Source organism: Nerophis ophidion, linkage group LG13 (genome assembly GCF_033978795.1).
Source record: "Nerophis ophidion isolate RoL-2023_Sa linkage group LG13, RoL_Noph_v1.0, whole genome shotgun sequence".
NCBI lineage: Eukaryota > Metazoa > Chordata > Actinopteri > Syngnathiformes > Syngnathidae > Nerophis > Nerophis ophidion.
Window position 1 is genome coordinate 45,609,147 of NC_084623.1, and position 15,828 is coordinate 45,624,974.

The 15,828-nt window shown below is 43.4% G+C and overlaps 1 protein-coding gene across 5 annotated transcripts in view; it reads right to left on the reverse strand.

Annotated features, from left to right (window-relative positions):
• sphkap (SPHK1 interactor, AKAP domain containing) overlaps window positions 1-15,828 on the reverse strand; it is a 393,096-nt gene that overhangs the window by 162,181 nt on the left and 215,087 nt on the right. For all 5 annotated transcript variants that reach the window (XM_061919048.1, XM_061919045.1, XM_061919049.1 and 2 more), the window contains one exon: window positions 2,608-2,672. In XM_061919048.1, coding sequence (XP_061775032.1) covers window positions 2,608-2,672 — 65 coding nt within the window. The remainder of the gene's footprint in view (window positions 1-2,607; window positions 2,673-15,828) is intronic.

Here is a 15,828-nt window from a genome sequence, read left to right on the forward strand (position 1 = left end):
GTGCACAAAACAGGAACTGAGGGAGTCCAAAACTAACCGAAAATACCAAAAACATGATCCAAGCCACGGATCATGACAAAATGTTGCAAAATTGTGTGTAAACTCTAACTTGACATGATGTGTTTCATACAAACATTTGTATAACAGTATGAGCTATGCCTTTATTTTAGGAATGAAATACGACTTGGTGGAAGAAATACCAACAACCTGAAAATGTCCCCATCAACATTTTTGGCCTCCATTCCCGATCCCTTTTTTTTTGTGTGAAAATGTATTCAATCCAACAAAACAATACACAGCAATACCATAACAATGCAATCCAATTCCAGAGGCAAACCTGACCCAATTGCTCCGATCAGTTTTTTTTGGGCCTCAGATTCCATCCGATTTCGATTGCCAACCAATACTTTGACAATAAATTATGTTTCATAGCAATTAACTAAAGTAATCATGGAACCTCTAACACATTTTTGTAACACTTATCACATTTAGAATGTGTTAGTATTTTTGTGAATCAAATGATTAAATTGCAGTATTGAATACTACATAGTATTTTTTTGAATAAAATAAAATGGCTGGTGCACATGAAAGCAATAATTCAATACTGGCTTTCATTTCAAACATGCGTATTTTGCCTTCCTGTATCCAGAGATTTACTCCCTCAGTTTGTAAACAATAACAAAAAACAAATGTTTTAAATAAATATAAAAAGAGCAAACATATAGATCTTATCACGTTAGTATTGCTTTATATCGGGGGTGGGCAACCCAAAATGTTGAAAGAGCCATATTGGACCAAAAATAAAAAAACAAATCCGTCTGGAGCCGCAAAAAATTAAAAGCCATATTACATACAGATAGTGTGTTATGAGATATTAATTTAATTATAAGGACTTAAATGAAACTGAATGAGCTCAAATATAGCTACAAATGAGGCATAATGATGCAGTATGTACGTACAGCTAGCCTAAATAGCATGTTAGCATCAATTAGCTTGCCGTCATGCAGTGACCAAATATGTCTGAATAGCACTCCACACAAATCAATAACATCAACAAAACTCACCTTTGTGCATTCATGCACAACGTTGATGGTTTGGTGGACAAAATGAGACAGAAAAAGAAGTGGCATAAAACACGTCTTAGAAAGTCGGAGAAAGCTATACATGCAAACAAACTACGGTGTGTTCAAGGACCGCCAAAATTAGTAGGACAAAAGGCCGCAAGCTTAATACTCGAATCAGTGAAGCATGTTTGATATAAACACTGTGCTTTATAACAATTAGGGAGGTTTGTGTCATGTTTGTCCTCCTGCAGAAACCCTATTAAAACAAAAAAAAGTTTTTTCCCCCCCCTTCATCTTTTTCAATTTTTCATACATTTTTGAAAAAGCTCCAGGGAGCCACTAGGGCGGCGTTAAAGAGCCGCGGGTTGCCGACCCCCACTTTAAACTGATACAGTACTATAATAGACATCAATAATAGTCTTGGCAGGTGACTTAAAAAAGTGATGAATTATTATCTGTTATTAATTGATCTAACAACGCTCAACAGAGAAAACTCTGAGAAAAGCCTTCAATTTGAGGTATTTACATTTAAATTATGTACTGCAGATTATTGTGAAAGATCGAAATATTGATATATAAACAAATAAAGTGGCTTTAGAGAGTAATGATTTGTTTAAACAAACTTAAACAGATGCAATCATAGCCATTTACCAAAATAAAACATTATATATATATATATATATATATATATATATATATGTATATATATATATATACATACATACATATATATATACATATATATATATATACATATATATATATATATATATATACATATATATGTATATATATATACACATATATACATATATATATACATATATATGTATATATATATATACACATATATGTATATATAAATACACACATACATATATATATATATATATATATATATATATATATATATATGTATGTGTGTGTATATATATTAGGGTTGTACGGTATAGTACTGCGATACTAATGAGTCACATTCGGTACCATACCGCCTCTGAAAAATACCGGTACCCCGCCCCCCCCGCCGTCGTCACATTGTGTCATTGCTGGTTCGCGAGTAGACAAGCATGTTTGGCAGCGCACAATCACGGAGTACTTACAAGCAGACACAGTGTGTGGACCGAAAAGGGAGAACGGACGCATTTTGGCTTAAAAACTAACGATATAGGTGAAGTTATAACACTGAAACGCCCTCAGGAAGAGGTGCTTTAAGTCCAGCCGCAGTCGGCAGTGTTTCTTCTAAATCACTAATCCTCGCCTCCATGGTGACAAATAAAGTAAGTTTCTTACAAGTATCATCCCTGCAGGACGAGGAATAGCTAAACATGCTTCACTACACACCGTAGTCCACCGGCGTCAAAATGTAAAAAAACGCTATTAGTGGATCTACACCTGACATCCACTGTAATGATACCAAGTACAGGTCAGTCATAACAAACCCCTGCTTTAAGGGAAAGTAGGTAGCATAATTACCGTACATATATTTTGCTCACATAACAAAGAAATGATTGCACTCACATAACAAAGAAATGATTGCACTTACAGCTGAGTGAAGGCGCGCAAGGCGGTGAACAGTGACAACGGCATTGTGCTCTCCACTTTCTTTCCCTGAAATGGACAAAAAAAAATAAAAACACTGACATTAATGGTTGATTTGTGAGAAACTCGAAAGGCAAACAGTAAAGACAAAACTGGCACGTCAGGAACGCATTGTGGGACGGCGTGGCGCAGTGGGGAGAGTGGCCGTGCGCAACCCGAGCGTCCCTGGTTCAATTCCCACCTAGTACCAACCTCGTCATGTCCGTTGTGTCCTGAGCAAGACACTTCACCCTTGCTCCTGATGGGTACTGGTTGGCGCCTTGCATGGCAGCTCCCTCCATCAGTGTGTGAATGTGTGTGTGAATGGGTAAATGTGGAAGTAGTGTCAAAGCGCTTTGAGTACCTTGAAGGTAGAAAAGCGCTATACAAGTACAACCCATTTATCATTTATTTATTTGATGCGTTTTGAGTCACCCCCAGATGCACAAGGACCAAGACAGGCAGGAATTGCGGGTAAGACTTATTTTAATACAAAAAGGTAACACTGGTACAAAAGCAAAAGAAAGTGTGTGCCTACGCACAGTAAGCTAAGCTAAAACTTAGCAATGGAGTCCGAAAGTCCAAAGTAACGTGCCGAGCGCAGGAGAAGCTAAGGATTAACTTAGCACAAGTATTTTCAAAGCAGAGTAACCAGCGTGAGTGTTGCATGAAGCAAACAAAGGATCTAGAATGAACTGAGGTCGAAGGCAGGCTTAAATACTAAAGTAACAATCAAAACACAGGTGCGTGACAGAAGTAGAGCAGGTGGAACAAATAAGAAACCATGGTAACTGAACAGGGCTTCACGGTGGCAGAGGGGTTAGTGCGTCTGCCTCACAATACGAAGGTCCTGCAGTCCTGGGTTCAAATCCAGGCTCGGGATCTTTCTGTGTGGAGTTTGCATGTTCTCCCCGTGAATGCGTGGGTTCCCTCCGGGTACTCCGGCTTCCTCCCACTTCCAAAGACATGCACCTGGGGATAGGTTGATTGGCAACACTAAATTGGCCCTAGTGTGTGAATGTGAGTGTGAATGTTGTCTGTCTATCTGTGTTGGCCCTGCGATGAGGTGGCGACTTGTCCAGGGTGTACCCCGCCTTCCGCCCGATTGTAGCTGAGATAGGCGCCAGCGACCCCAAAAGGGAATAAGCGGTAGAAAATGGATGGATGGTAACTGAACAAACAAGGAAGTGCACAAACTAGGGATCGGAAGAGTCCAAAAGTAATCAGAAACCACACAAAAAGGATTAAAGAACAAAAACTATGTATGATCCGGGAGTCGGATCATGACAAAAACTTTTACGATGTAAAGATAATCGAATAGACTCAGGATGCCACCCGAACGTCTCCCTAGAAAGGTGTTTAGGGAACATCCCACCAGTAGGAAGCCATGGGACACGTTGGGAAGACTATGTATAAAGTACTACACGGTCTAGCTCCATCCTATCTTGCCGATTGTATTGTACCATATGTCCCAGCAAGAAATCTGCGTTCCAAGAACTCCGATTTATCAGTGATTCCCAGAGCCCAAAAATAGTCTGCGGGCTGTAGAGCGTCTCCCGGCTGACCTGGGAACGCCTCGGGATCCCACGGGAAGAGCTGGACGAAGTGGCTGCGTCACGCGTTGCGGCGCACTTGTTGCGCGGAGTTGCCACTTCGTGGATGCACAACGACCAATCAGGCAGGAGTGCAGGTAAGAAACTGATTTTAATATAATAAAACAAAAGAACACTGACACAAAAATGGAAAAATAAAGCGCGGGCCTACGCACGCGAAGCTAAGGCGGAACTTAGCACATCAATCAATCAATCAATGTTTATTTATATAGCCCCAAATCACAAATGTCTCAAAGGACTGCACAAATCATTACGACTACAACATCCGCGGAAGAACCCACAAAAGGGCAAGGAAAACTCACACCCAGTGGGCAGGGAGAATTCACATCCAGTGGGACGCCAGTGACAATGCTGACTATGAGAAACCTTGGAGAGGACCTCAGATGTGGGCAACCCCCCCCCCCCTCTAGGGGACCGAAAGCAATGGATGTCGAGCGAGTCCAACATGATACTGTGAAAGTTCAATCCATAGTGGCTCCAACACAGCCGCGAGAGTTCAGTTCAAAGCGGATCCAAGACAGCAGCGAGAGTCCCGTCCACAGGAGACCATCTCAAGCGGAGGCGGATCAGCAGCGTAGAGATGTCCCCAATCGATACAGGCGAGCGGTCCATCCTGGGTCCCGACGAGCGGTCCATCCTGGGTCTCGACTCTGGACAGCCAGTACTTCATCCATGGTCATCGGACCAGACCCCCTCCACAAGGGAGGGGGGGACATAGGAGAAAGAAAAGAAGCGGCAGATCAACTGGTCTAAAAAGGAGGTCTATTTAAAGGCTAGAGTATACAGATGAGTTTTAAGGTGAGACTTAAATGCTTCTACATGGAAAGACATAGAACAGAATACTTAACGGGACTTGTTGCATAAAGTAAACAATGGACCGAGGACGAACTAAGGAATCAGGTGGGCTTGAATACACAAATAATAATCGGAAACAGGTGTGTGACAGGAGCCCGTGAGGAGGAGCACAATACGTTGCCATGGTGACTAAAACAAACAAGGAAGTGCTCAAACAAGGATTGGCAGAGTCCAGACACAAACATGATGAAAAACATATCAAAAGGCAAAACCATAAACGTTCCGAGTCGCGGATCGTGACAGGCTGGGGAGAGAACAGTCTGGCCTTCCCTGCTTAGGCTGCTGCCCCCGCGACCCGACCTCGGATAAGCGGAAGAAGATGGATGGATGGATAGATTATTTGCTGTATCTTTCTGCCACACGTGGAAGGCCGGTTTGTGAAACTAATGCCTTTATTAAACCGGTCCCTGGTGCAAAAAAGGTTAAGGACCCCTGCCTTAGCTTTAGTAAGATGGCGGCAGTGAGTACATGTTTAGTATCCATGTGACTTTCCCACCATATGTTCTTCCCGCTGTGTGTCGAAGGTCCCTGCCGGCATCCTCCCCGACGAACACACGGCTGCTTATTTTCTTGTTGTCATAGACATGCTAGAATGCCTCCTCTCATCGCATAATAATTAGGGAAAAAAAACAAAAAACATGAAAGAATTAAAGTTGTTATTCCAAAAGGAAAGATCCTTAGTGACGCATCATGAGACACGAAACGGATCGAGACCTCGCTAATCTGTTTCGTCAACGTGTTTGAAGGCATTTGATTGGCCCAATCAATCGCACAAAGAAAGAAGAAACTTTTATTTTAATAAAGATGGGAGGGTTGTTTTTTTTTTGCACACAGTGTGAGGTGAGCGCACGACGTTGCCTTTGTGACATGTTATTTTTTTTTTTTAAATGAAGAATAATGAGGGACGGTCATCATCACGCTATAAGACGACACAAAAATTTGCAATAACGCTGACGGCAAGAGACTTCAAAAAGGTTATTGCATCTGTGAGAGCGAGCGAGCGAGCGTGTGGAAGCGAGGTCAAGAGTTCGCCGAGATAGAGGGGAAGGCGGTTATGTGGAGACGGAGGATTTAATATGCAATAGTCGACATTAGTGTGATGTGAGCTGGGGACGACCCTTTGATGCCCGATTCGGAATGACAGATTATGCAACGTGTTGATAAGAACGAGTGGTCAGATAACAGGGATTTACATAGTCTACACAAAAGGTGTGTTTATTGACATCAACATTCATTTTTTACCATTACATTTTTTTAATTACCATGCTCAGTGGCCTTGTGGTTAGAGTGACCTCCCTGAGATCGGTAGGTCGTCAGTTCAAACCCCGGCCGAGTCCTACCAAAGAGTATAAAAATGGGACCTATTAGCTCCATGCTTGGCACTCGACATAAACGGTTGGAATTGGGGGTTAAATCACCAAAAATTATTCCCGGGGGCAGCCAACGCTGCTGCTCACTGCTCCCCTTACCTCCCAGGGGGTGAACAAGGGGATGGGTCAAATGCAGAAGACACATTTCACCACACCTAGTGTGTGTGTGACAATCATTTATTTTAAGTTAACTAACTTAATTTTAAATTAACTTGAAGTGTACCTCACAAATATCTGTTATTAGAACGTATCAAAACACGAATTGGTATGTCCGACTTAGCCCTGTCTTGGTTTAACTCTTATCTTACTGATAGGATGCAGTGTGTCTCCCATAACAATGTGACCTCGGACTACGTTAAGGTAACGTGTGGAGTTCCCCAGGGTTCGGTCCTTGGCCCTGTACTCTTCAGCATCTACATGCTGCCGCTAGGTGACATCATACGCAAATACAGTGTTAGCTTTCACTGTTATGCTGATGACACCCAACTCTACATGCCCCTAAAGCTGACCAACATGCCGGATTGTAGTCAGCTGGAGGCGTGTCTTAATGAAATTAAACAATGGATGTCCGCTAACTTTTTGCAACTCAACGCCAAAAAAACGGAAATGCTGATTATCGGCCCTGCTAGACACCGAACTCTATTTAATAATACAACTCTAACATTTGACAACTAAACAATTAAACAAGGCGACACGGTAAAGAATCTGGGTATTATCTTCGACCCAACTCTCTCCTTTGAGGCACACATTAAAAGCGTTACTAAAACGGCCTTCTTTCATCTCCGCAATATCGCTAAAATTCGCTCCATTCTGTCCACTAAAGACGCTGAGATCATTATCCATGCGTTTGTTACGTCTCGCCTCGATTACTGTAACGTATTATTTTCGGGTCTCCCCATGTCTAGCATTAAAAGATTACAGTTGGTACAAAATGCGGCTGCTAGACTTTTGACAAGAACAAGAAAGTTTGATCACATTACGCCTGTACTGGCTCACCTGCACTGGCTTCCTGTGCACTTAAGATGTGACTTTAAGGTTTTACTACTTACGTATAAAATACTACACGGTCTAGCTCCATCCTATCTTGCCGATTGTATTGTACCATATGTCCCGGCAAGAAATCTGCGTTCAAAGGACTCCGGCTTATTAGTGATTCCCAAAGCCCAAAAAAAGTCTGCGGGCTGTAGAGCTTTTTCATTTCGGGCTCCAGTACTCTGGAATGCCCTCCCGGTAACAGTTCGAGATGCCACCTCAGTAGAAGCATTTAAGTCTCACCTTAAAACTCATTTGTATACTCTAGCCTTTAAATAGACTCCCTTTTTAGACCAGTTGATCTGCCGTTTCTTTTCTTTTTCTTCTATGTCCCACTCTCCTTTGTGGAGGGAGTCCGGTCCGATCCGGTGGCCATGTACTGCTCGCCTGTGTATCGGCTGGGGACATCTCTGCGCTGCTGATCCGCCTCCGCTTGGGATGGTTTCCTGCTGGCTCCGCTGTGAACGGGACTCTCGCTGCTGTGTTGGATCCGCTTTGGACTGGACTCTCGCGACTGTGTTGGATCCATTATGGATTGAACTTTCACAGTATCATGTTAGACCCGCTCGACATCCATTGCTTTCCTCCTCTCCAAGGTTCTCATAGTCATCATTGTCACCGACGTCCCACTGGGTCATTATTGTCACCGATGTCCCACTGGGTGTGAGTTTTCCTTGCCCTTATGTGGGCCTACCGAGGATGTCGTAGTGGTTTGTGCAGCCCTTTGAGACACTAGTGATTTAGGGCTATATAAGTAAACATTGATTGATTGATTGATATGATAGCATTACGAATGGAACCACATTTTTTTAAACTTCTCTGTGACAAAACACGGGTGTGGCGGGGTACGTGGCCTGCAGTCCTGCAGCCAAACAGGGCTGCGGGACTGCCCACATATGCGTCCTCTCCAAGGTTTCTCATAGTCATTGTCACCGACGTCCCACTGGGGTGAGCTTTTCCTTGCCCTTATGTGGGCTCTGTACCGCAGACGTTGTTGTGGCTTGTGCAGCCCTTTGAGACACTTGTGATTTAGGGCTATATAAATAAACATTGATTGATTGATTGATTCAACTTTGTGTGCTTTTTGGAGGACATTTAGATGTTAACTCAAACCTAAATTTATTTACATGCATTTTAGGATTATTATGAATACATGACAAACAAGTTATTTATATAAGAGTCAGACTCAGAAATACTTTAATAATCCCCGAGGGGAAATTAATATTTTCATCACCAATCCCATTCAAGAGCAGACAAACATTAAAGGGAGACAGAACAGGATCGCTGTCAACTTCTGGTTGGCAGTGACTCACCTGACTCCGGTTGACTGACGGGCAAATCCGTGAAGCTTATTAAAACGCATTTGAGGTCCTCGATGTCACAAACGCGTCTCTCTGGACTTGCACTAATCACACAGCATCAATCACACAGCTGCACAACCGGTTTCGTATGATGATGGAATTGATGATTTTTGCATCAAAGCGGGCTCGAAAAGACCAGTTTTAGATGGCACTTCACACCTGTTGTTAATGTGGATGCCAGTTGTAAAATTAAAGTTAAAGTTCAAGTGCCAATGATTGTCACACACACATTAGGTCTGGCGAAATCATTCTCTGCATTTGACCCATCATCCTTGAGGAGAGGGAGCAGTGGGCAGCAGCGGTGGCCACGCCTGTGAATCAACATGAATTAGGTCCTCATGTTGAGCAACTCAAACCTGTGATGATCCGGACAGGGGAACATTATCACCAAACCTATGCAAGAGTCAATATATACCTTGATGTTGCAGAAAAAAGACCATGTATTTTTTCAACCGATTTCCGAACTCTAAATGGGTGAATTTTTGCAAATTAAACGCCTTTCTGTTTATCGCTCTTTTAGCGATGACGTCAGAACTTGACGTCACCGAGGTAACACACCCGCCATATTCATTTTCACATTACAAACACCGGGTCTCAGCTCTGTTATTTTCCCTTTTTTCGACTATTTTTGGAACCTTGGAGACATCATGCCTCGTCGGTGTGTTGTCGGAGGGTGTAACAACACTAACAGGGAGGGATTCAAGTTGCACCACTGGCAAGAAATCTGCCGCCAGACCCCCATTGAATGTACCAAAGTGTCTTCACATTTGACCGGCGATGCTAAGACAGACATGGCACAGAGATGTATGGATAACCTGCAGATGCATTTGCAACGATTAAGTCAACAAAATCACAAAGGTGAGTTTTGTTGATGTTGTTGACTTATGTGCTAATCAGACATATTTGGTCACGGCATGACTGCCAGCTAATCGATGCTAACATGCTATGCTAATCGATGCTAACATGCTATTTACGCTAGCTGTATGTACATTTGAAACTAGATACCCACATTTAATGCGAAACAAACACTTACCAATTGACGGATTTAAGTTGCTCCAGTGTCACAAGATGCGAAAGTCCTGATCGTTTGGTCCGCACATTTTACCGGCGATGCTAATAAGGCAGACATGCTATGGGCCACTTCATTAGGTACGCCCATGCTATGGCCGAATAGCGTCAATAGCTATTCGCTCAATAGCTTCAATTTCTTCTTCAATTTCGTTTTCGCTATCTGCCTCCATACTCCGACCATCTGTTTCAATACATGCGTAATCTGTTGAATCGCTTAAGCCGCTGAAATCCGATTCTGAATCCGAGCTAATGTCGCTATATCTTGCTGTGGTAACCGCCATGTTGTTTGTATTGGCAGCACTGTATGACGTCACAGAGAAATGGACAGTGGTTTCAAAGATAGCTAAAATAAGGCACTTTAAAGCTTTATTTAGGGATATTCCGGGACCGGTAAAATTTTGAAAAAATCTTCAAAAAATACAACAAGCCACTGGGAACTGATTTTTATTGTTTTTAACCCTTTTGAAATTGTGATAATGTTCCCCTTTAAAGACTCCCTTAGTTCTGTTTCAGAAACCCTGGGTTTGTGTGTTCTTGGTTGCCATGGGTGCTGATTATTTTCACCTGCCTCTGATTAGTGTTCGAGATGCTCACCTGCTCCCGGGCACTAATCAGAGAGCTACTGATTCCTGCTTTTCGCCACACTCAGGCTGGCTGTCTTGTTTGCTTCACGCAATAGTTATGTTCGTTTTCATTCCTGTTTTAAACTTCGCCATAGCTTCCGCGCTTTTCTGCATTTTGTGTATTCCTGCCTGATTTATGGAGAATAACAGTCCAAATGACTTTGGACTGTTAAAACAAACAAAAAAAAAAACAATAAAAAAAAACCTGGGTGGAGTTTAACAAAGGCTACCAAAGAACAGGTTGGCAGTCTTCAACGAGTTTAAAGGGAAACATTATCACCAGACCAATGTAAGCGTCAATATATACCTTGATGTTGGAGAAAAAAGACAATATGTTTTTTTAACCGATTTCCGAACTCTAAAAGGGTGAATTTGGCGATTTAAACGCCTTTCAATTGATAGCCTGTCGGAGCGATGACGTCATTTTCTCAATCTCATTACACGCACTAAGTCAAATCAGCTCTGTTATTTTTTGTTTTTTCGACTGTTTTCCCGTACCTTGGAGACATCATGCCTCGTCGGTGTGTTGTCGGAGGGTGTAACAACACGAACAGAGACGGATTCAAGTTGCACCAGTGGTCAAAAGATGCGAAAGCCCCTCGTTTGTTCCGCACACTTTACCGACGACAGCTATGCTACGACAGAGATGGCAAGAATGTGTGGATATCCTGCGACACTCAAAGCAGATGCATTTCCAACGTGCATGAATGCACAAAGATGAGTTTTGTTGATGTTATTGACTTATGTGCTAATCAGACATATTTGGTCACGGCATGACTGCAAGCTAATCAATGCTAACATGCTATTTAGGCTAGCTGTATGTACATATTGCATCATTATGCCTCATTTGTAGCTATATCTGCATCCAGCCTTTCCCTCCACCCACATTTAATGCCAAACAAACACATACCAATCGTTGGTTAGAAGCCGATTGCCGAATTCGTCATCGCTTCCTCCCGTGCCTCTGTCTGTCGTGATATGGCTCTATAGCTTCAGTTTCTTCTTCAATTTTGTTTTCGCTACCTGCCTCCACACTCCAACCATCCGTTTCAATACATGCATAATCTGTTGAATCGCTTGCGCCGCTGAAATCTGAGTCTGAATCCGAGCTACTATGCCAGGGGTAGGGAACCTATGGCTCTCGAACCAGATGTGGCTCTTTTGATGACTGCATCTGGCTCTCTGATAAATTTTAGCTGACATTGCTTAACACAATAAGTAATGAATAATTCCGCTGGTAATCCATCCATCCATCCATTTACTACCGCTTGTCCCGTTCGGGTCGCAGGGGGTGCTGCAGCCTATCTCAGCTGTATTCACAGTGTTAAAAATAATGTTCAAAATGTAAAACATTCTCATGCATTTTAATCCATCAATCCGTTTTCTAGAAGTCGCATTCATGGTAAGAAGTCTTCCGAGGATGCCGTAGTCGTAGTGGTTTGTGATTTAGGGCTATATAAATAAACATTGATTGATTGAAGTTTTTTATTTCTTATCTGTTAGTTTCAGAATAACAATGTTATCAAAAAGAACAATCAATCAATCAATCAATGTTTATTTATATAGCCCTAAATCACAAATGTCTCAAAGGACTGTACAAACCACTACGACATCCTCGGAAGAACCCACAAAAGGGCAAGGAAAACTCACACCCAGTGGGCAGGGAGAATTCACACCCAGTGGGACGCCAGTGACAATGATGACTATGAGAAACCTTGGAGAGGACCTCAAATGTGGGCAATCCCCCCCTTCTAGGTAACCGAAAGCAATGGATGTCGAGCGGGTCTAACATGATACTGTGAAAGTTCAATCCATAGTGGCTCCAACACAGCCGCGAGAGTTCAGTTTAAAGCGGATCCAGGACCGCAGCGAGAGTCCCGTCCACAGGAAACCATTCCAAGCGGAGGCGGATCAGCAGCGTAGAGATGTCCCCAACCGATACACAGGCGAGCGGTCCATCCTGGGTCCCGACTCTGGACAGCCAGTACTTCATCCACGGTCATTGGACCAGACCTCCTCCACAAGGGAGGGGGGGACAGAGGAGAAAAAGAAAAAAAGCGGCAGATCAACTGGTCTAAAAAGGAGGTCTATTTAAAGGCTAGAGTATACAAATGAGTTTTAAGGTGAGATTTAAATGCTTCTACTGAGGTAGAATCTCGAACAACAAGAGACTTATTGTACTCTAAATATGTTGGTCGTACTCAAAAATGCACGCATTTAGTTGTAGTCAGTGTTAAAAAAATATTATTTGGCTCTCACGGAAATACATTTTTAAATTTTTGGCTTTCATGGCTCTCTCAGCCAAAAAAGGTTCCCGGCCCCTGGACTATGCTATACCTTTCTTTGCTATCCGCCATGTTTGTTTCGGGTGGCTTCACGCAGTGACGTCACAGGACAATAGACGGGTGGATATAAGGATGGTGTAAATCCGGCACTTTGAAGCCGTTTTTCGGGATATTGCGTGATGGGTAAAATTTGGAGAAAAACTTCAAAAAATAAAATAAGCCACTGGGAACTGATTTTTATTGGTTTTAACCCTTCAGAAATTGTGATTATGTTCCCCTTTAAATTGATGCCATGAATTATTCGATGGTGTATGACTTGGAAAAGGTAGAAAGTAATAAGATTGATCATGTCTTCTACGAATAGGGAATGCAGCGAGGCTGAAATGAACAAGTGCGACGGTGCACAGATGGCACGCTTATGAAAACGAGAGGCTGGGGAGGAGCGAGGGAGTAAAAGGCAAGATGAGGATTATCAAACGTGATCCAAATTGAGCCGTGGAGACGGCCGAGGTCACGTACTGATATATCCATGATGGCGGACTCTGTCAATTATTGTCAATTACCAGGCGATTAACACACGCAATAAACCCTCAAGCGTTCAACTTTTAATTACCCTCCCTGGCGCCATCGATTCAGAGGTAAAACCTGTGTTGTTTTGCGGACCCTTTATCTGGCAAGTGCTGCAGAGAACCCAGACTTAAAGGAAGTGAGCTGCCATCCTCATTCTCTTAGCACCTATTTAATGCCTACCAACACAGGACTCACACAAGCATACTAAATGAATCAGCGCTCTTTGTGAAATAAAATTACCTGTAAAATACATTTGAACATGTTTTATCCAGCAAAACTTCACGGGTGTCATAGTTTTGATGCCTTCAGTGACAATCTACAGTGTAAATAGTCATCAAAATAAAGAAAATGCATTGAAATGAGAAGGTGTGTCCAAACTTTTGGCCTGTATTGTATATAATGTGTTAGGAATGGGTCAGGGAGGTGACCCCAGGATGTAGAGATGGGAGGCAAGGTATAATTACAAAAAGCCAAAATTAAATAAATCCAAAAAGTGTAACAAAAGGCGATGGGGCATAAGTGCACACCATGAATAAGCAAACAAAAGCAGGTCCCACAGTGGTCGGCAGGGGAATAGGCCAGGGCTCACTGAGCTCAACAAAAGGTCCTACACAAAATGCTCTTTACCTTCAGAATCCAACATCTTGCAGACAGACTCAACTTATAAAAGTGAGTGTAGCGCTGGATGGTGTTTTAAATATAGATTAAAATCATCTTAGGTCCTCTTTAAAATTCACTAGGTGACATCGGGGGCGTTCATTTGGATCAGGGGTGTCCAAACTTTAAAGCATGCGGGGGCCATTTTGATATTTTTTATTTTCGAACCTTAACAAAATATATGGATTTAAAAAAAAAAAAAGTATTTTATCTATAGGGGTCCCGGGGACCATAAAGGGTCTCAGTTATTAAAATGTTCAAAATAAGTCAAATTTTTATTGTTATTTTTTATTTAACGCTTACAGTAAATCTCAATATCAACTTTAAAAAAAAAAAGGTTTTATGGCTTTTCGGTCAAAAACAACTTTGTTTTTTATAGTAAAACTGAAATATGCAGTATTTAGTAATTAAGGCCCTAAAAGATCAATAATGCAGGACACCATTGATTTTTTTCTCCTCTCTGAGCTGCAACCTTATCGTGGTAGAGGAGTTTGCGTGTCCCAAAGATCCTAGGAGCTATGTTGTTTGTGCTTACGCACCAGACAGCAGTTCAGAGTACCCACCCTTTTTGGGAACACTCGAGGGAGTACTGGAAAGTGCTCCCCCGGGTGATTCCCTTGTCCTACTGGGAGACTTCAACGCTCACGTTGGCAACGACAGTGAAACCTGGAGAGGGGTGATTGGGAAGAATGGCCGCCCGGATCTGAACCCGAGTGGTGTTTTGTTATTGGACTTTTGTGCTCGTCACAGTTTGTCCATAACAAACACCATGTTCAAACATAAGGGTGTCCATATGTGCACTTGGCACCAGGACACCCTAGGCCGCAGTTCCATGATCGACTTTGTAGTTGTGTCATCGGATTTGCGGCCTTATGTTTTGGACACTCGGGTGAAGAGAGGGGCGGAGCTTTCTACCGATCACCACCTGGTGGTGAGTTGGCCGCGATGGTGGGGGAGGATGCCGGACAGACCTGGCGGGCCCAAACGCATTGTGAGGGTCTGCTGGGAACGTCTGGCTGAGTCTCCTGTCAGACAAAGTTTCAATTCCCACCTCCGGAAGAATTTTGAACATGTCACGAGGGAGGTGCTGGATATTGAGTCCGAGTGGACCATGTTCCGCACCTCTATTGTCGAGGCGGCAGATCGGAGCTGTGGCCGCAAGGTAGTTGGTGCTTGTCGGGGCGGCAATCCTAAAACCCCTTGGTGGACACCAGCGGTGAGGGATGCCGTCAAGCTGAAGAAGGAGTCCTATCGGGTCCTTCTGGCTCATAGGACTCCGGAGGCAGTGGACAGGTACCGACAGGCCAAGCGGTGTGCAGCTTCAGCGGTCGCGGAGGCAAAAACTCGGACATGGGAGGAGTTCGGGGAAGCCATGGAAAACGACTTCCGGACGGCTTCGAAGCGATTCTGGACCACCGTCCGCCGCCTCAGGAAGGGGAAGCAGCGCACTATCAACACCGTGTATGGTGCGGATGGTGTTCTGCTGACCTCAACTGCGGATGTTGTGGATAGGTGGAAGGAATACTTCGAAGACCTCCTCAATCCCACCAACACGTCTTCCTATGAGGAAGCAGTGCCTGGGGAATCTGTGGTGGACTCTCCTATTTCTGGGGCTGAGGTCGCTGAGGTAGTTAAAAAGCTCCTCGGTGGCAAGGCCCCAGGGGTGGATGAGACCCGCCCGGAATTCCTTAAGGCTCTGGATGCTGTGGGGCTGTCTTGGTTGACAAGACTTTGCAGCATCGCGTGGAC